This window comes from Macaca nemestrina, chromosome 4 (assembly GCF_043159975.1).
Source record: "Macaca nemestrina isolate mMacNem1 chromosome 4, mMacNem.hap1, whole genome shotgun sequence".
NCBI classification, from domain to species: Eukaryota; Metazoa; Chordata; class Mammalia; order Primates; family Cercopithecidae; genus Macaca; species Macaca nemestrina.
The window spans coordinates 153,532,622-153,553,791 of NC_092128.1; the positions used below are offsets into that span (position 1 = coordinate 153,532,622).

At 47.9% G+C, this 21,170-nt stretch overlaps 1 protein-coding gene and 1 pseudogene across 1 annotated transcript in view; one reads left to right on the forward strand and one right to left on the reverse strand.

Moving 5' to 3' along the window:
- The first annotated feature begins 913 nt into the window (after positions 1–913).
- Positions 914–21,170, forward strand: part of LOC105483392 (G protein subunit alpha 12) — a 113,402-nt gene continuing 93,145 nt past the window's right edge. The window contains exon 1 of the mRNA XM_011744232.3: positions 914–1,373. Within this exon, the coding sequence (XP_011742534.1) occupies positions 1,065–1,373 (309 nt within the window). The 5' untranslated portion in view covers positions 914–1,064. The remainder of the gene's footprint in view (positions 1,374–21,170) is intronic.
- LOC139362963 (prefoldin subunit 4 pseudogene) lies at positions 9,176–9,574 on the reverse strand (annotated as a pseudogene).

Sequence of the window (21,170 nt, forward strand, 5' to 3'; positions counted from 1 at the left end):
TGCTCTCAGTTTATATCTTCATGACGATTTGAGCAATGTCAAGCCATGACCAATGCCGTCGTTAACACCGCCGGTTTTACAGGTGAGGAAATTCAAGCTAAGAACATCAAAAAGGGTGGGGAGGTGGGGGAAGCCGCTAAAAAAAAAGTTATGCAACTAGTACATCTAGTAACTGGTCGACTGGAGATTCCAACTCAGGCCCAGCAACTCCAGACCCCACTCTCTCAACCACTGTGCGACATAAGACTTTTGCGGGAGCTTCTGGTGATTTTAGGGGTTAGTCAGTCAGCTTTTCGCAAAGCCTTCTAGAGGCCCATGCCACTCTCAAAGGGTGCATGTGTTTGAAATTTATGGCCCATCCCCCTCCAGTGTTTCTGGAAGGAAAATAGTGTAGAAACAAGATCATCGGAGGGAATACGACGAGCAGCTGAACCTCTTATCAGCATTTCCCAGCCTTTGGACTACTTCGCGAGGTCCTGGTCTCACAGGCTGACCCAATCTGGGAACTAAGGGAGAATCTTTCTGTACACCTGGCACTTCTCGTCACGCCCCGTCCCCCGAACACCCAATCCCAAACCCGTTGGGCATGACTGACGTCCACTCAGAGCAATTATAATTGGTCATGGCGGACGGTCGCTCCGCCTCCCGGGCGACCCCGCCTCCCTTTCATTCTGAAAGAAAGAACCTCAGCCTGGGCGTCCAATGAGAAGCGCCTTCACCTCAAAGATCCCGCCTCTTTCGGCGTCGACCCCGCCCCGAGGCCGGAAGGGACGCCCGCCTCCCTTGGCGAGATGAGCCAATCGGAGGGCTCTCACGGCCAGATGGACGGCAGCCGGCCCAATCCGCCGGGCCTCACGCGGCGCCGACCCGCCCCTCCGCCGGGCCCGAGTGGCGACCGGGCGACGAGTGCGGGCCTCGGAGCGACGGCAGCGGCGGCGGCGGCGGACGCGGCCTGAGGCGAGCGGCGGGGCGTGGGGCGGTGCCTCGGCCCGGGCTCGCCCTCGCCGGCGGGAGCGTCCATGGCCCCCGGGCGCCGGCGGGGCGCGGCCGCGGCCTGAGGGGCCATGTCCGGGGTGGTGCGGACCCTCAGCCGCTGCCTGCTGCCGGCCGAGGCCGGCGGGGCCCGCGAGCGCAGGGCGGGCGGCGGCGCGCGTGACGCGGAGCGCGAGGCCCGGAGGCGCAGCCGCGACATCGACGCACTGCTGGCGCGCGAGCGGCGCGCGGTCCGGCGCCTGGTGAAGATCCTGCTGCTGGGCGCGGGCGAGAGCGGCAAGTCCACGTTCCTTAAGCAGATGCGCATCATCCACGGCCGCGAGTTTGACCAGAAGGCGCTGCTGGAGTTCCGCGACACCATCTTCGACAACATCCTCAAGGTGACGCGCGCCCCCCGCCCAGCACCTGCACCCAGGTGGGCCGGGGCGCTGACCCCCGCCCCTGGCCCCTCGTTGGTCCGCCGCCGCGGGCGGGGACCCCTGGGGCCAGGATGCCGGATCCAGCCCCGCCTGCACCCCACTCCCTCCCACCCATCCCCCGCTGGCGTCGTCTCTGTCCCACCCCCCTCTCGCCCTTTTTGAGATAGGATCTCGCTGTGTTGCCCGGACTGGAGTACAGTGGCGCGCCCACAGCTCACTGCAGCCTCGACCTCCCAGGCTGAAGCCCTACCCCCTCCTTGGCCTCCCAAAGTAATGGGATTACAGGCGCGCACCACCAGCCCAGCTAATTTTTAAGGTTTTTTTTTTTTTTTTTTTTTTGTAGAGATGGGGTCTTGCAATGTTGCCTAGGCCGGTCTTGGTCTCCTGGCCTCAAGTGATCCTCCTGCCTTGGCCTCCCCAAAGTGCTAGGATTATAGGCATGAGTCATGGCACCTGGCCTGCCTCTGCCCTCTCTAGGGTGCCTGGGGACCGTGGGAGTGGAAACTCGGGCCAGCTTCTGGAGATGGGGGGTGGGGGGCTTGGCACTTAGCCCCCTCCTGGATGTGCCCTAGCAGAATGGTATCTGCCCATTTCCCACTGGAAGATCTGTGGGGTAGGAGCCCAGCTTGCCCTGCCCTCCGGCTGAGCTTAGAAGAAGAGCAGTGGAGACCGGACAGGAATCAGCCATGAGTCTCTTTTTACGTTTCTTGTTTTTTTTTTTTTTTTTTTGAAAGGCTCTCTGTTGCCCAGGCTGGTCTGAAGCCATCCTCCCACCTGTGCCTCCCAAAGTGCTGAGCCACATTTTCTTAATAGGAAAACTTCAAACATATGCGAAAGTAGAGGAACTAGTAGAATGATTGTAAAATACCCACCCCCAACTAAAGCAGTCATCACTTCTGTGCCAATCCTATTCACCTGTGCCCTCCCCATGGTCTGCAAGCAGATCCAACTTTGTGTAGTTGCATTAGGAAAGGTTTTAGGATGTATGAGTGGCTGAAAGATAAGGCCTCCGTGTAAAGACACAACTGCAGTATCATTAGCAAACCTAAAAATTAGTCATAGCTCAATATCACCAGATATCCAGTGTTCAGAATTCTTCCATTGTGGCATTATTGTTTTGTTTGAATCAACATACATTGCAATGAATCTCCAGATTCTCCTATCTTTTGCTTCCTTTTTTCTCTTTGCCATAGTTGTGAAAGAAGCTGTAAAAGTCGGCCTGGTGTGATGGCTCATGCCTGTAATTCCTGCACTTTGGGAAGCTAAGGCAGGAGGATCACTTGAGGCCAGAAGTTTGAGACCAGCCTGGGCAACATAGCAAGACCACAGTACCACAAAAACGAACACATTAGTTGGGCATGGTGGGAGTGCACCTGCAGTCCCAGTTGCTTGAGAGGCTGAAGTAGGAGAATTGCTTGAGCCTGGGAGGTCGAGGCTGCAGTGAGCCATGTTTGGGCCACTGCACTCCAGCCTGAGTGGCAGTGAAAAAATAAAAGAACCATAGAGTTGATAAAGTCAGGGTTCCGGTCTCTCAGGACTGTGGGCCTGTGTTAAAGGGCCCCAAGGAAGATCTGGAGAAAACATGATGAGGGAACAGTTGAGCCTTGCTTACACCTAAATAGCATCCTTTCTCCCTCCCTCCCTTTTTCCTTCCTTTCCTTCTTTTCTTTCCTTCCATTCTTCCTTTTCTTCCTTTCTTCCTTCCTTCCTTTCTTCCTTTTCTTCCTTTCTTCCTTTTCTTCCTTCCTTCCTTTCTTCCTTTTCTTCCTTTCCTTCCTGCCTGCCTGCCTTTCTTTCTCCCTTCCTTTTTTCTTCCTTCCTCCCTTCCTTTCATTCTTCCCTCCCTCCCCTCCCTCCCCTCCCTCCCTCCCTCCCTTCCTTCCTCCCTCCCTCCCTTCCTTCCTCCCTCCCTCCCTTCCTTCCTCCCTCCCTCCCTTTCATTCTTCCCTCCCTCCCTTCTTCCCTTCCTCCCTTCCTTCCTCTCTTCCTCCCTTCCTCCCTTCCTCCCTCCCTCCCCACTTCCTTCCTCCCTCCCTTCCTCCCTTTTTTCTGTTCTTCCTTCCTCCCTCCCTCCCTTTCATTCTTCCGTCCCTCCCTCCTTCCCTCCATCCCTCCCTCCCTCCCTCCGTCCCTCCCTCCCTCCCTTCCTTCCCTCCCTCCCTCCCTTCCTCCCTACCTTTCCTCCTTCCCTCCCTTCCTTTCCTCCCTCCCTCCCTCCCTTCCTTTCCTCCCTCCCTCCCTTCCTTTCCTCCCTCCCTCCCTCCCTTCCTTTCCTCCCCTTTCCTTGTCCGCTCACCACTTTTTTCCCAAGCCCATTTTGGGGAAACCAAGTTTGAGGCGAGGACAATTGTCTCACAGCAGAGGCGGAGAGAAGTTTGCCATGCCAGAAAACCTGCCTAGAGACTAGATTTTATGGTGCCTGGGAGATTTTAAATTCAGCAAAGCGTCCTAGAAACCTGTCGAGTACGTTTCGCTCACCCATAAGGACACCTGCCTCAGCCCTGGAGGTGAAGTGACTCCTTCCTGGGGTCTCTGTGCTGAAATCTTGGCCTCCAGACTTCCAGGCCAGTATTCCCACCTGACATACTTCTAATGGAAATGTTTCATTTTTATAGAATCCTAAAGGAGTTTATAGAGCTCCTTTAGGATTGTGAAGGGAAGAAAATAATTTGATAAAACACCTTTTTTCAAAAAAAAAACAAAAACGACTCAACCTCCTGATGCATAGAAACATTAACTTCCACTGACTTTCTCATCAGCAGAAACAAAATGTGTTAACTAGTATCTTAACTTCCTTTCCAGCTTTGTTTTTTCTAATTATAGTTTCATATTAAACTCACTTCATGTGTTGTGACCGTTTCAATAACAAGTTAGAAATTCATCTTTCAATTTAAAACCAAAAACTGTTTCCTCCTCTTCAACCCCCACCCCCGCATTTTATTTGAACAGATCACTTTGGGAAGAGATTATTTTATTTTTTAATTTTTATTTTTTGAGACAGGGCCTCATTCCGTCACCCAGGCTGGAGTGCAGTGGCACGATCAGGGCTCACTGTGGCCTTGCCTCGCCTCGTGGGCTCAAGCAGTCCTCCCACCTCGGCCTCCTGAATAGCTGGGACTGCAGGCATGTACCACCACACCCAGCTAATTTTTGTAGAGATAGGGTCTCACTGTGTTGCCCAGGCTGGTCTTGAGCTCTTGGACTCAAGCGAACCACCTGCCTCAGCCTGCCAAAGTGCTGGGATTACAGGTATGAAGCATTACACCCGGCCAGGGAAGAGACTTCAAATAAATTGCTCTGCAGTGCCTTTAGTACTGGACATTTGAATACCATTTAGAATAATATTTGTGGCTATTTAGAGGTTTAGTGTTGACAGGTTCCTTTTAGAGCACGGACTGTGTGCTATACACATTATGCCTGATCCTTTCAAATACGGCATTGAATTTTCGTAATGCTTCAGATGGTATTACCTCATTTAGTGAATGAGGAAATTGAGGATAGAGACTTTAAAATCTGTTCAAGGCCAGCTACCTAACTAGCAGATGGCAGAGCTAGGAACTAAACATGCTTTTTTTAAAAAATTAAACTTTTGATTTTGAGATAATTCTAGAGTCCTATGCAGTTGTAGGAAATACTAGAGATCCCACGTGCCCTCTGCCAGCTTTCCCTTGGTGATAATGTCCTGTAAAACTGTATAGCACAATCTTACAACCAGGATGTTGACGTGGATACGGTCACGATATAGAGCATTTCCATCAGAGAAGGACTCTTCATGTTGCTTTTCTGTAGCCAGTGTCTGCTCCTCCTGTCCCAGACCCTGACAATGAATAATCTGTTCTTTTGTTGTTGTTTTGAGACAGAGTCTTGCTCTGTCGCCCAGGCTGGAGTGCAATGGCGCAATCTCAGCTCACTGCAACCTCCGCCTCCCGGTTTCAAGCGATTCTCGTGCCTCAGCCTCCCAGGTAGCTGGGATTACAGGCGCCCACCACCGCGCCCGGCTAATTTTTGTATTTTTAGTAGAGACAGAGTTTCACCGTGTTGGCCAGGCTGATCCCTAACTCCTGACCTGGTGATCTGCCCGCCTCAGCCTCCCAAAGCACCAGGTGTGAGCCACCGCACCCAGCCTCTATTCTTTAATTCTATAATTTTGTCATTTCATAAATGTCATGGCCAGGCGCAATGGCTCATGCCTCTAATTCCAGCACTTTGGGAGGCCGAGGCAGGCAGATTGCTTGAGCCCAGGAGTTCAAGACCCTGGGCAACATGGTGAAACCCCGTCTCTACAAAAACTACAAAAATTGGCCGGGTGCGGTGGCGGGTGCGTCTAATCCCAGCTACTCAGGAGGCTGAGGCAGGAGAATCACTTGAACGCAGGAGGCACAGGTTGCAGAGAGCATGCCACTGTACCCCAGCCTGGGCAACAGAGTAAGACTCCATTTCAAAAACAAACAAATTAGCTAGGTGTGGTGATGCACACTGGAACCTGAGAGGCAGGTGGGAGGATCGCTTGAACCTGGGAGGCAGAGGTTGTAGTGAGCCAACATCGTGCCATTGTACTTTATCTTGGGCAACAGAGCGAGACCCTGCCTCAAAAATATATATATAATTTAAAAATATATATTTTTTATATAAAAATATAAAAATTTATATATCTATATAAATTTATATATGTAATATAAATATATATATATTTCCTGTTATCTCTCTTTTGTTGATTTCTGGTTCGACTCCACTATGGACAGAGAGTATACTGCGTATGGTTTCACTTCTTTTAAGTTTGTTGGTTTGTTCTGTGGCCTAGGATATGGTCTATTTGGCAGACGTTCTGTGGTCTTGTGTTGGTGAATGTTCCATAAGTACGTGAAAAACGCGTGTGCTCTTGTTTGGTGGAATGTGCGCCATATGTCAGATCTCGTTGATTGATAGTGGTATTGAGTTCTGTATCCTTGCTGATTGTTCAGTAGTTCCGTCAGTTGTTAAGATTCCTCAACGATAATTGTGGATTTTTCTATTTCTTCTTGAGCTCTATCAGTTTTTGCTTCATGTATTTTGAGGTTCTGTTGTGTGGTGCATAAATGTTTAGGATTATTATATCTTGATAGATTAACCTTTTTTTTATTATGTAATGTCCTCCTCTTTTTTTTTTCCAGTAATTTTCTTTGCTCTGAAGTCTCGTTTATCAGATATTTTAATATGGCCACTTCTGTTTTTATTAATGCTTTCGTCATATATATTTTTCCATTCCTTTAATACCCTTGTTGTTTTGAATTGAGTTTCATGTAGACAGCATATTGTTGCATCGTATTTTTTAATCCACTCTTTATATTTAGGGTAAAGTCATTATTATGACTGTTACTATCTTAGAGACAGGGTCTTAATGCTGTTGCCTAGGCTGAAGTGCAGTGGCACGATCGTGGCTCACTGTAGCCTTGACCTCCTGGACTCAAGCCATCCTCCCACCTCAGCCTCCCCAGTAGCTGGGACTACAGATGTGCACCACCACACCCAGCTAATTTTTATCTATTTTTATGTTTTGTAGAGACAGGGCTCCACTATGTTACTCAGGCCGCTCTTGAATTACTAGCCTCAAAGCCATCCTCCTGCCTCAGCCACGGTGCCGAGATTACAGGCATGAGCTATCCTGCTTGGCTGATATGTTTTTTTTTTTTTTTTTTAAGTATAATGCTTTGTATTATTTTCTTGGTAGTTGCCTTAGGTTTACAGTATACATATGTAAATTATCCTAGTCTCCTGGCCCCAGTGTTTCACAGCTTTCAGTGTAGGAACTTCTGCTTGGGTCCATTTACCCCCCCCACTTCACTATAAATGTCTTAGCACTTCTTAACAGACTTTGAATGCCACATCAGGTGGTTTACTTCAGTCATCAACTGTGATTTGAAAAACTCTTCAGGAGTAGGCTATTTATACCATCTTTTTCCTCCCTTTTACTGAATAAAATTGTCCCTCTTTTTACCTATTCTGATGGTCTTCTTTCTGAAGCTCTAAGCCTTCTTCTGTTGTCATTTCCTTTCTGTTTAGAGAACTTCCTTTAGCCATTCTTTAACAATCAGTTTGCTTGCAACAGACTCTCTGAGCTTTCCTTTGTCCAAGAATGTCTGTATTTCCTCTTCATCCTTGAAGGATACCTTCACGTTGTTCCAGAAGAGAAATCTGCTGTCGTTTGAATTGGTCTTCCTCTCTGAGTGAAGGCATTGCTCCTGTCTGGCTGCTTGGAAGAGTTTTGTTTTTAGTTTTCAGAAGTTTCGTTATGATTTGTCTTGGCACAGGCTTCATCCCGTTTATTATAGTTGGGGCTTGTTTGGCTTCTTGAATCTGTACATTTATGTCTCTTGCCAAATTTGAGAAGTTTTCAGCCATTATTTCTTGAATGACTATTTCAGTCCTTCTCTCCTCTCCTTCTGGGACTCCGACGTAGGGCTGTTAGCACTTCTGTTACTGACCTCTGGGTCCCTGAGACCCTGTGGCCTTGTTGAATGAGGTTGTAACATCAGCTCCCCTCTGGGCCCTGCTGATTCCAGGGAATGGGAGGGGGTAGCAAAGCGACAACGAGTGGAGCCTCCCACCCTCCTATCCTCCCTTTCTGCCTCGTGGTGGGGGTGCACTTCCCCCCTGGGCCCTGCTGACCCCACCCTGGTGATGGAATTTGGAGCACCTCCTGCTGCTTCCAGGCAGAGAATGGAAGGTGAGATCCCTGCTTGGCCCTGCCAGCACTATTTGGCATGCCACTTGGAGCATGTCACCTGGTTCCTTGGGGTAGAAGATCAGTTTCCCCCTCAATTCCCCTGAAACCTTAGTGGGTGGTATATGTGATTTCTCTGCTGATGTTTTCTCTTGTATTTATTTTTGTTGTTAAGACGGAGTTTCGCTCTTGTTGCCCAGGCTAGAGTGCAGTGGCGCAATCTTGGTTCACTGCAACCTCTGCCATCCAGGTTCAAGCGATTCTTCTGATTCAGCCTCCCGAGTAGCTGGGATTACAGGCACGCGCCACCACGCCCAGCTAATTTTTGTATTTTTAGTAGAGATGGGGTTTTACCATGTTGTCCAGGAGTCTCAAACTCCTGACCTCAGGAGATCCACCCACCTTGGCCTCCCAAAGTGCTGGGATTATAGGCGTGGACCACTGCGCCTGGCCTTCTCTTGTTATTTGGAATAGGGCGAGCATTGCAAAGGTCTGCTACTATAAGAGCGTCCTTTTCCGGGTCCTTTGGCCAAGAACAGGCTCTTCTTGGAGTTCTTTTTCTCTGTACCTTTCGGCTGTTCCAGCTTGGAGGCTTCTGCAGCACCCATCCTGGCTAGGTAGGAGGCAGTAAGGACAGCCAGAGGACTCCCTGCCTTGCCGTTCCTCAAGTCCTGAGATTGCTAGGTAGCCTGCCGCCTTCTTTCTACCTTCTTTCTGCGCTTGCTGGTTGTGTTCCATTCAGAGCTTTCTTGTTAGCCCTAAGAGGGCGGACCTGGGAGGAGCAGAGCTGTTACTTCGTGGAAGTCTCCATCATCCTGGTCTTTTTACTCAGTGTTGAGCTTTTCCATCTTGATCACAGTTGTGCCTGAATTTGCACATAGGATTTCTGTTAGATAGTGCGAGGACTTCATTACCTCACTCTGTCCTCTGCAGTTCGTTATTTGAATCTACTAGTTGCTTTGATTTTTTTGTAAAGATTGCCTGTAAGACTCTCTAGCTTATTCTTTTTTGTTAAACAGTATTCAAGTTTATTAAACAAATTTTTTAAAGTATTATAAAATGTTTAACTTTCATCAGCTTCAAGGTTTATGTTGCTCCCAAATTTTTGCATACAACTGAACTGTCAAATCTGCTGACACCCACTGAATTGCTTCGACTTTGGATTCTAAGGCGTCAGTTGCTTGCACATTTTTATTTGCTGCTTCTAACATTTCCTGTGTTTCTTTTTGAGAATGGCTAATGAAGACATCACCAATTCGATAAGGCATCATTAAGCAGTCAGCATCTGCAAGCATGGTACTGTCACAAGCATCTTCTACGTTTTGGAGTTGTTTCTGTTTTACTTCTATTTCTTCTTCAGCTCTGTGATTCTACTTGTATTCTGTGCAAATTTGTTTACCTTTTGTTGCTCTTTGAAAGTAACATTGACATCTTCTTCGGCCAGCTTCGTGGTGGCCACCATCTCGGGACTGGAGTACAGCATGAGGCAATGGCCCACTTTTCCCCCAAGTGCTCTCTTGCTCCCTGTTGGCCCAGAATTCCCCGGCAAATACAACCCTGTCTCCACATTCCCTCCCCTTGGACTTATGGCCAATGATCCCTAAAAGCTGGGATGCAGGGAGGAAATGTCACCCGGCAGGACTTGGTACATGCCCGTTAAAGGGACCAGCAACCCCCGTGGGCTGACATCAATGGGGGTGTGGCGAACAGCCTTGTTTATTCTTTTTATTTTTCTAATTCTGCAGATGATATCCCCTCACTTCCTGACTGGACTATCCTTAAAGTTTGTGTATTTGGTGTTTCTGAAGTTGTGTAGTAATGCCTCTGGCGGTGTGTGCCTCAGGCTGATGGAAGGCATCAGGCCAGCTTAGATTTATCTCACAGTGGTTCCATTCCCTGATGTATGTGTGGTGCATTAAATTCCAAGAGTGTTTTAATGACTAAATTTCACATCCAGTTAGAAGTGGATAAAATGTTAGCTGTCTGAAGGTTCCTTGTTACATAGACTGGAAGTCCTAACCATCCACATAATTGCATTGGTGTAGCCTTTAGCAACCCCAAGGTAGACTTGCTTATATGCAAATGTGTAGTCACACATCGCAATGTAAAGACTGAGATCCCGTCTGAGAAATGCATCGTTAGGTGAGGTTCTTACGCAAAACATCCTAAAGTGGAGCCACACAAACCTAGATAATATAGCTGACCTTACACCTAGGCCTGTTGCTCCCAGACCGCAAACCTGTACAGCATGTTACTGAACTGTGGGCCATTGTAGCACAATGGCAAGCATTTATGTATCTCAACATAGAAAACGTGCCGTAAAAATCTGGTGTTATAATTTTATGGGACCACCATCGTATATGCAGTTTATCATTTAGCAGAACATCATTACGCGGTGCGTGACTGTTTGGCTGATTTTAGAAACTTTTTGAAGAAGTGGATGATTAGAATGGGTGGTCTCTTGTTGCCACTGAAACAAAAAGATCAAGTTCAACAAAATCTCCAAGGCGTTGTGCTAGGCGCTGGTGCAGAAGCAGTAGTCAGTGCATCTTGCCCAGCCCCTACTCTCCACTCACACTCTCAAGCTGGGGAGACGGTGACACAAGTAACTTTCACATACGGCGTGAATGGATACCACGTTAAATGCCGCTGGAGAAGTAGAGAGGTGTTGCAGGAGGACAGCAGGGAAGATTAATTCTGGCTGAGGTATCTACAAAAGCCTTGTCGAATTGTGATTTGAGCTGGCCTTTGAAGGTTCCGTAGGATTTCAGCAAGTGGAGAAGAATACACAAATGAGAACCATCTTAATGCCTCTACATTTATCTATCAGCTAAGACAGAAAATTCAAATAGGTAGAGATGCGAAAGACTCAGGAGCTAGCTGGAACTTTCTAGTCCGAAGGAGTGGTCGTAATGTGGCTTGCTTTGGACTGCAGTCACAGCGCTCTGGCTGAAAGCTGTGGGCCTTCTCCCTACAAAATTCATTTGTCTACATAGAGTTTCAGGGAGGTGTTTGGACGTCCTAAATCCCAAGAGTGGGCCTACTAGTGGCCCATGGACTGCAGATTAACCGCGTTCATTGTAGAATATCAAAGATTGTGTAAAAATTTTGGAATTTTTTTTTTTTTATATAAAGGATTGTTTGCTGTGTCACATGTACTTTTTGCCAAGACGTATGGAACTTTGAAGAAGCCTCCTCTGCTGTTCTGGCCTTTAAGAGTCTCTGTTGCGGGAGTTCAGAAGCACCTCTGTGGGCTTGATGCTGCAGCGGGTTTGCGTGACGGCGGAAGCATACATTTGCTTCTGGGATCTGGAATCACAGTTGGGTTTTTATTGCCTTGTTGGCAAATTGCATTTAACAGGTTTACCTTATGCTTTGACATATGGGGTTGGTCCTTTTGTGATACCAAAAAAAAAAAAAAAAGCAAAAACATCTTTTTCCATCAGCTAAATAAATCCAGAGAGACTCCTCTGGCCATTTTTGGGGATTCAGAACACATGAGTGATGGCCTTGTCCCCTAGCTTAAAGCTTACCTGTTGATTATCTTAACGAAATCAATTAGGGGGAGCAGGGTTTGACCTTCAGTCATCTGTCATATGAGGTTTGGAATCTGGCTGTGCTTGATATGAGATAGTGTTCTGTTGACAGCTTATAATTATTGTCTGTTCTTACTCAGTTGAGAGTGGGTTCATGGATCGTATCGGTTTTAAATGGAACTGAAGATTTAAACTTCGGGCTTATCTAGAGATGTAATTATAGGGTGATGTTCAAACCAAAGAAGCTGATGTGGTGTAATGGACCTAGGGCTTAACTTGCATCACATGAAGGGCAGTGCCATCCCGTAATGACAGGCCGGCTCATTTCGTGCTGTAACTATTATGGTTTGTCTGTACTTAAAGAAATGGAGGCTTCAAGTGGGCTGGACAGAGCAGCTGCTCAGGACCACCGGATTGCCTTTTAATCCTAAAAGCCGAGTATGAATATTAGTTGCTGACCGCGTAATGGGTTAGGCTTTCTCTCGGGGAGGATAAATGCTCAGGTGTGTCCAGGTTTTGCAGAATGGAAAACATGACTTGTATCCTGTGTTAGCATATCCGTGAGAGAAGCCCACGCTTCTGGTTGATTCCGTTGCATTTGGAACGTCTGCTTTGGAAGTGCGACATCCAGAGGACAGAGAAGCAGAGCGTGGGAGCTCTTGCAAGAAGCTGGAAAGGTGCTGGAGGGCAGCACATCCAGCCGCCCTGGACGGCAAGAGGAGGAAAACTTCCCTGACCCCCGCTTTCTTAAGCAGAGGCCAAGCAGACGGCACCTCTCTCTGAACGTCAGCATCTGTTTTACTGTCTAGTCTGAAGTCCACAGCACCAGCTTTGTCACATGGCCTGTTACATGAGACCACAGCAGCAGAGAACAGCCCTTGTGGGTATTTGATTACTAGCGCGCCAGGCTCCAGTAATCAAATAGCTACTGAACCTGAGCTGAGCAGAAACTAAGCCTGAGGAGCACTGAGACCAAAGAATCTGTGTTAATTCTCTCGCCACCATGGTGGAGGTTCCAGTGATGGTGCGTGGCGTGGACTCCTCGCAGTCCTCCAGTGCCTGTTTGGGGCAGTCAGTGGAGGTTCCCTGGTCTCACCTGGGAAAGGCCAGGCTAGATGCTGGGGCCACGGGAGAACCTGCTCTGTTGTTCAGAGCTAGGCTTTGTGCTGTGTGTACGGTAGTGAGTGGAAGAGATACAGTCCTGGCCTCATGGAGCTGATTCCTAGTTTGCTTCTCTGGGGACAGGAACCACAACGGGAAGACTCCCACAACGGGAGCTGTAACATCACTGGGAAAGTCACTTGGAGGACAGGGGAGCCCTTGTCTAGTGGAAGAGGCCATTCGACTGTCCATGAGATGGATGAAGACATCCACCCGCACTGGTCTAACCATGTCCCAGGGCCAAAATCAGGCATTCGGGCTGCGGAGGGATTTGTAACAAAACAGTTCCGTGCTCAGTCAAGGTGAGATACTGGCAGTCACTGACAACTCCATGGGATGCAAATTGCATTCATTTTCAAGGTAAAATTTTGCATATGTTTGTAGACAAGATACACAGTATTCCAAGCAAAACCCTTGTGATAAGGAAGGGAGTCATTACTTAGTCTCACCTGCCTTCTGGTTTCCATTACAGTGAAGAGGGAATAGCTGGTTCAGATGTTTACTTGTATAATACTAACAGGACTTTTAATCCGTGTTTTCTACTCATACTCAGTCTTATATCTACAATTCTTGGCGCACATGAGGTGACTAATAACTATATTTTTGTGACTTTTTTTTTTTTTTTAAGAAAATCTGTAATTTTAGTTAGGGTGGGGAGAGGAACTGGTTTTCCCTAAGGTTCTGATGACTTGATTAGATAGATATGGATCGAAAACTCTGTTAAAAGTGTGGAGTGATGTAGCCCAGAAGGTGAAACTCCCTGGGAGATGAGCTGGTCAGAATTGAGAAATAGAGAACTAGTCATTTACCTTCTTATCAGTACTTATTTGGTATGACTGTAACACAATGAGATTGTTTTTAAACATACCAGGACTGCCGGGACGCACTAGTTAAAGCAGATGTCTCATGAAAAGTAATCATCTTGGGACACCGAGTCAACAAATGCCAATGAAGTGTGTGTTTCTGTGCTAGGTACTGCAAGAAGCTGAGGAGATGAGAAGACAGCCTGGAAAGAGTGATACCTTGATACCTTCTCTGTGCATTGGGAGCTTTTGGTTTTTGGATTTTTTTTGAGACGGGGTCTTGCTCTGTCACCTGGGCCGGAGTGCAGTGGTGCAATCACAGCTCACTGCAGCTTCGACCTCCGGGGCTCAAGTGATCTTCTGACCTCAGCCTCCTGGGTAGCTAGGACATAGGTGCACACCGCCACAACCCGCCTGGCAGGGAGCTTGTGTTTTTGAAGCACCTTATCTATTATGTCTTTGATCCTCCGAGTAAGCCTGTAAGGTCAGGTTGGGGTTTACTCTGACCGGAGGGATTCTCACTTTCCTAGCCTCATGTTTCCTTGTCCAGAGATGTCAGCTACCGTGATTCTCTTGCTTCTCCTGCCATCCCTTGTCCCCCTGTGCTCGGGGAAGGAGTGACTTGCTTGACAGGTGGGTTTTGGGGAAGGCAGTAAGCAGGCGGGGCTCAGGCCCTGTAGATGGGGGCATGCCTTTCTCCTGCCAGAGCTGTAGGGTCACCTCCCCTGCGTTTGTCCCACTGTGGCAGTGGTCAGGAGCCTACTTGGCTGCAAACCCAAAACCAAACTCTTTAGTCAGAAGGCCAGTATTTTCATCTCCATCCATCTGACTCCTGTTTTGATTTCCAAATGGATTCTAGACTGGGAGCAGAGGAAGAAATATTGAGATTCGTATGAGCATGAACACAGCACCCGAGGCAAAAAGAAGATTCTAGGGTGTGTAGTGCATTTCTTAGCCCCAGCCCCTAAAAGTAGTATTGAGGCAAGAAAGAGCTGTTGCAACCTTAACCATTTTGATACCTTCCCATGTAGAGAGAAACAGACCCCAAGTCGGGGATAGAAGCTGGGGAAAAGTTCGGGGAGAATACTCGAAAGGGCCCTTGGTAGAGGCAGGAAGTGTGGAGGCAGCCAGAGCACTGTGTTGACTACAGCTCAAGGCAGGAGTCCACTGGAGGCCGGGACACTTACTAGCTAGCAGGAGAAAATCCACTAGCCCCAGACAAGTTCCCAGCTTTCATCATCTCCCTTTCCTCAGACGGGGACTGAAAGCAGCATCCATCTGTCAAACTCTAGCTCTGATCCAAGAAGACAAACCAGGTAGAAATAGAATCAGGAAAAACTGACCTGGAGCACGTCTGAGAACAGGCTGATGGAGGGCTACCACAGGGACGCTGGTAAGGGACGACATGGCAGCTCCAAAACACTGTGTCCCAAAAGAAAAGAGGGCGAGAGGAGAAATAGCACGCCAAAGTCAGATGAAAAACAGGGTAAGAAGAGAAACTATGAAAGAGAAGTAGCCTGTCCAAGAGTGCTGTATGTTTTATTAGAATAATGAGCATATAGATGATATAAAACAAGAGCTCCAGGATATGAGAAAGCATTAACATGAGACGCAAAGGGAAATGGCAGAGGTAATGAGATAAATTGAAAACTCAGATAGCATCGTCATAGATCTCATAAGTACATCGGAGACGGGAAGGAACTGAATGGTAATGGACAGTGATGCCAGGGGATGTGTCTGGTTCCTACCCACTGTCAGCGCCCCCCGTGGCTGTAGAGTCAGGAGTCAGACACTGGACTCCTTCAGGCATTTGCCCAAAAAACATGTACCTAAACCTCCATGTTCAAAGACGCCTCAGTGTTTCTTCTCTCTCCCCGCAGAGGGAAATAAAAGTGGAGGATTTCCCAATTCTGGGCTTTCTCCTCCTCCTGTGTCCCTGATTTTAAACTCCTTGGGGCAGGGACCTGTTTGTCAGGGCCAACGGCTGCAAAAGACCTTTTGTACGAATAGCTGGTCTCTGCTGTCACGGGGGTGAGCCCTTTGTACTTCATACAGTGAGCAGATCAGTTTCTTTTTTTTTTTGTGACAGGGTCTGGCTCTGTCACCCAGGCTGGAGTGCAGTGACGTGATCTTGGCTCACTGCAGCCTCCACCTCCTGGGCCCAAGCCATCCTGTCACCTCAGCCTCCCAAGTAGCTGGGACCACAGGCAGACACCACCACACCTGGCTCACTTTTAAAAAAATTTTGTAGATAAAAATTAAGATTTTTGTAGATTTTGCCATGTTGCCTAGGCTGGTCTCAAACTCCTGAGCTCAAGCAACCCACCCAGCTTGGCCTCCCAAAATGCTAGGATTACATGCTGGGATTACAGGCATGAGCCACCGTGCCTGGCCAAGCATGCCATTTTCATGTGGGCATGTCCACTAAAGAAGACTCCGTTGGAGTAGAGGGAAGTGTATTTCTTTGGCCACCTGCTAACCTGAAGTCCCCAGAGCTGGAATAGCTGTTTGTTTTCCTTTTCCTGGTGTTTAATGTAGTGCCCTAAGGTAATAGGAGTTAGGAGACCTGGGGGCAGCCACCCGCAGCAGGCTTGGTGGACAACACTTCGGTCTTCCCCAGCTGTGTCCCTGGTACCATATAACAATCCCGGCTGGATGCGGAGGCTCATGCCTGTAATCCCAGCAGTTTGGAAGGCCGAGGCAGGAGGATCGCTTGAGCACAGCAGTTCAAGATTACAGTAAGCTACGATGGTGCTGCTGCACTCCAGCCTGGGCGACAGAGTGAGACCCTGTCTCTAAAAAACTAAATATACTTTCTACAGCAAACATTAGTTTAGAAACTGCATTGCTGATAGTGATTTTCTAGTACAAATCCTTAGGAATATAATTTAGCTGTCCAGTAGTGATTATTTAAAGCCTTTTCTCCCTGTATTCCTCTGCAGTTTTCAGGAGGTTTTCATTTTGAATTGTAGGTGTTTTAATTTCTGGTTTGAATCTTGCTTTAAAGTTTTTGTAATCTTGAATATTTTTAGAATGTGTAAATATCAGCCGAGGAGACCACAGCATCTTCAGCGTTTTCTTTTTTAATAGGAAACGTGTCTTGTGTCTTAATTCTTGGTAACTTTAGAAAAAGAGCCACCAACTTGCCTGAGTTCTTTCCTGTTATCTGGAGCAAATTAGAACTCTTCTGGTAAAGTAAGATGCCCTTTTCTAGTCTTTCATTAATTTAAAAAAACCAAAACATTGAAATGAAGTATTGGGGGTAGGCAGAATGTTTCAAATGTAGGTGTTTTCGAAGTAGGTTAAAAGACTTCAATCTTGATTTGAGTTTTCTAAAAAAAATTTGCCCAATGTTTTTATAGTTAATTAGCGATACCTCACGTGGATGTTTATTTTCTTTGGTATGTTTTTATAATTAGGTGATAGTTTCCTTCATTATACCTCCTTTTTCTGAGTGGTTCTGACATTGGTCCTGCCATCTGCCCTATTCTAAGTCACATCCTGGTGTCACTGCAATCAGGAGTCCTGTTTTGTCCTCTGCACCGCGGACGGGCCACCCAGCCCCACTGTCCTCCGCCTGGTTATGCAGAAGCCCCTGTGGTTCCCTCCCGGTCGGTTTGGTGGTTATTCCCTCAGTTTAGGTGCCTTCAGTCCGGCCCACAGTGTTTGAATTCCCACGCAACATCACAGACTTCACCTGACCAGCTGAAGTTTCATTAATACAGTCTCTTTGTTTTCGCTCTGTTTTTTTAAATAATCGAGGTAGGCCGGGCGCGGTGGCTCAAGCCTGTAATCCCAGCACTTTGGGAGGCCGAGATGGGCAGATCACGAGGTCAGGAGATCGAGACCATCCTGGCTAACACGGTGAAACCCCGTCTCTACTAAAAAAAAAAATACAAAAAACTAGCCGGGCGAGGTGGCGGGCGCCTGTAGTCCCAGCTACTTGGGAGGCTGAGGCAGGAGAATGACGTGAACCCGGAAGGTGGAGCTTGCAGTGAGCTGAGATCCGGCCACTGCACTCCAGCCTGGGCGACAGAGCCAGACTCCGTCTCAAAAATAAATACATAAATAAATAAATAAATAAATAATCGAGGTAAAATTCACATAGCATACAATTACCTCGAAGCGTACATTCAGTAGCATTTAGTACATTCACTGTGTTATTCACCTACCACCTCTATCAAGTTCCAAAACATTCTCATCGCCCCAAAGGAGATCTGGATGCGTTAGCAGTGACTCCCCATTCCCTCCTCCTCCCAGCCCCGGCAGCCACTCATCTGTTTTCTGTCTCCATGAATGTACCTATTCTGAATATTTCATATAAATGGAATCCTATAATATGTGACCTTTTGTGTCTGGCTTCTTTCACTTTTTTAAAATGAATATACTTTATCACTTAAAGTTTACAGAAAAACGGAGCAGAAAATACAGATTTCCCACACTCCCTGCCTCCCCCACACCGGCTTTCCCTTGTGAGTAACATCTTGCATTAGTGTGGAAAGGTTGCGAAAGTTGTGAGTGAATATGAACATATGATTAACTGAAGTCCATAGCTGGCGTTAGGGTTCACTCATTGTGTCGTATCGTTCTATGGGTTTTCACAAATATCTCTGCCGTTATGGTATCATTCAAAATAATTTCACTGCCCTAAAAATCCCCCTTGTTCTACCTGTTCGTCCCTCCATCCCTGTCTCCCCTCAACCCCTGGCAGCCACTGAGCATTCACTGTCTCCATCGTTTTTCCTTTTCCAGAATGTTCTATAGTTGGAATCGGGAATGTGTAGCCTTCACATTGGCTTCTTTCACTTAGCAGTACATATTTAAGTTTTCTGTGTCTTTCCGTGGCATGCGAGTTTCTTTCTTTTCATTATGGGGTTGTGTACCTTCGTGTGGATGTACCACACTTTGTTTATCCATTTACCTGCTGACATTTTGGTGACTTCTAAGTTTTGGCAATTATGAATAAAGCTGTGGTAAACACCTGTGTGCAGGCTTTTGTGTAGACATAAGTTTTCAACTCATTCGAAGTGCAGTTAATTGCTGGATCGTATGGTACAAGTATGTTTTCTGTTTTGTTTTTCGTTTTTTGTGACGGAGTCTCTCTGTCACCCAGGCTGGAGTACAATGGTGCGACCTTGGCTCACTGCAACCTCCGCCTCCCGGGTTCAAGTGATTCTCCTGTCTCAGGCTCCCAAGTAGCTGGGATTACAGGCATCCACCACTAAGCCTAGCTAATTTTTTGTATTTTTAGTGGAGACGAGGTTTCAGCATGTTGGCCTGGCTGGTTTCAAACTCCTGATCTCAGGTGATCCATCCACCTGAGCCTCCCAAAGTGCTAGGATTACAGGTGTGAGCCACCGCCCGCCGCCCGAGTGTGTTTAGTTTTGTGAGAAACTGCCCAGCTGTCTTCTGGAGTTTGCATTCCCAGAGCAGGGAATGAGAGTTCCTGTTGCTCCACTTCCTGGCTACCATGTGGCATTGTCTGTTTTGGATTTTAGCCGCTCTAAGAGGTGAGGAATGGCATCTCAGTGTTGTAATTAGCAGTGCCCTAATGATACATGGTGTGGAACGTCTTTGTATGTGCTGATTGTCCCCTGGGTGGTGGGAATGCTGGGATGAACGTTGGAATGAACGTACTCTAAAGACTTGTTCTTTTCAGCTGCTGCAATTGCTTTGTGACTGCAGTCCCACCACAGCCGTTTCCCTGGCTTCTCTGCCCTAAGTCCTTCTTCCTTCAGTGTCCTGGACACAAGCGCCAGCACATGCTTTCTCAGGCATTTTTCGTAAGGCTGCTTTCCTGTTTACAAAATTATAGTGGCCCCCAGCCTCCCATCAGCTCAATACCTTCTCAGCCAGAAATGACCACAGTAGCTGTATACTGGCACAAACGCGCTTCTCCTCTGAGATAGCTCCCTTTTCTCCAGCACGTCCTTCCCTAGTTTACACCTTCCTCATGGAGTCCTCATATGACGTCAAATGAAAACACACCCCTTTCGGGAAAAGAGGAAAGTGTCTTCATATGCCACTGGGCCGCACATGCTGGGATACTTCTGTCCGCCCCTTTGCGCCCTCTCTCCCGCTTCTGCCCGCCCTCTGCTCTCAGGCTGACCTGTATAGATTGGAGCAGCGAGTGTTGTGCTTTCTGGCTTCTGGTTGGCCGGTGGGAAGTCCTGAGCTCAGAGGGAGGGAGGGAAGAGAGTGAGGTTCAGTATTTCTTCTCCCCGCCACCCCCCAGGATTCCTTCTGTCTTGTTTCTCAGGCTTCCCCCACACCTTTGTGATTAGTTCCTAACTTGAGTGTGCTACTTGTTTCCTGTTGGGTGCCTGGATTTAGGATGTAAATTGTCGTAACCTCTCTTCTGGTGGCAATCTGATGCTTAGAGATGGTCATGGGGTCGCGGGTACTACCCAGGGTGAGATCTAGGAGGAGGCAAGCCAGGCATCTGTGCACCCACAGGTACAGACCTCACCCTTATGGGGCCTGAGGCAGAGGGGCCTCCTCACTTGTCCTTCATCAGAAAGTGGTTCCTGGACTTCCTGTGCCTGTCGTCACCTGGGCATCCTGTTCAAATATGGATTCTATTGGGCAAGCCTGGGAGGTCTGGAAGCTCCAAAGTGGTGGCCGTGCTGCCACCGGTCCTCAGCCATACTTCGAGCACTAGGGATTTTTATTGCGGTTTGGTTTGCATTGTTAAAATCCTGGAACGACCTAATCGCCACCTGTGGGGCCTGATTGACTGAACTGTGATGTGTGGTGGGCACTGCACAGTTTTTAGTAAGTCGTTGAATCAACTGATATTTTCGAGCACCTTCTCTATGTCATGTGCCTGGGATACATCATTGGAAACAAATCCTTGCTATGTAGAGCTTACATTCTAGTGTGGGAAACAGACGATCCACAGGGTAAACAGGCACGTCTTAGGAAGTGTTAGAAGGCAACAAGTGCTGGGGGCAGGAGAAAGCAGGGCGAGAGCGTGTCCATGTCGGGTGGCAGGGAGCCGCCTGCAGAGGTGGTGGGGAGAGCACGCCAAGTGCAAAGGCCTCCGCAGACCCAGAGGAGCCAGTGTGATGGCCATGCAGTGAGGGAGGAGACCCCGGACGGGCAGAGGCTGGTGCAGACCCCGTGGGTCTTGCAGGTCACTGGGAAGACGCGGGCCTTAACTCTGTGTGTGGATCTTTGTCCCTGAGGATTTCTGCAGAGGAGTGGCAGGATCGGACTTGAACATTCACAGGGTCGCTCTGGCCACCCTCACTGAGGGAGACCAGGGGGACGTGGGGGCAGTGAGAGGCTGTCATAGTGATCTGGGACCAGCGTGTTAGGAGCGGAGATGCTGGGAAGCGGTCAGATCCTAGAAATGTGAAAGCGCTGATGTTGAAAATACCATTTTTGAGACAGGCAGACATGGATGTGATCTGTTGAACTGGAAAAGGAGTGAACTATCTTTTAGGAACCATGTTTTGAATGTGAACACAAAAAGATGATGGTGGTGGCATATGGTTATGACACTAACATGAGCATTTCTCTCTAATTAAAGGGGATTTATTTGTATTACCCTTAT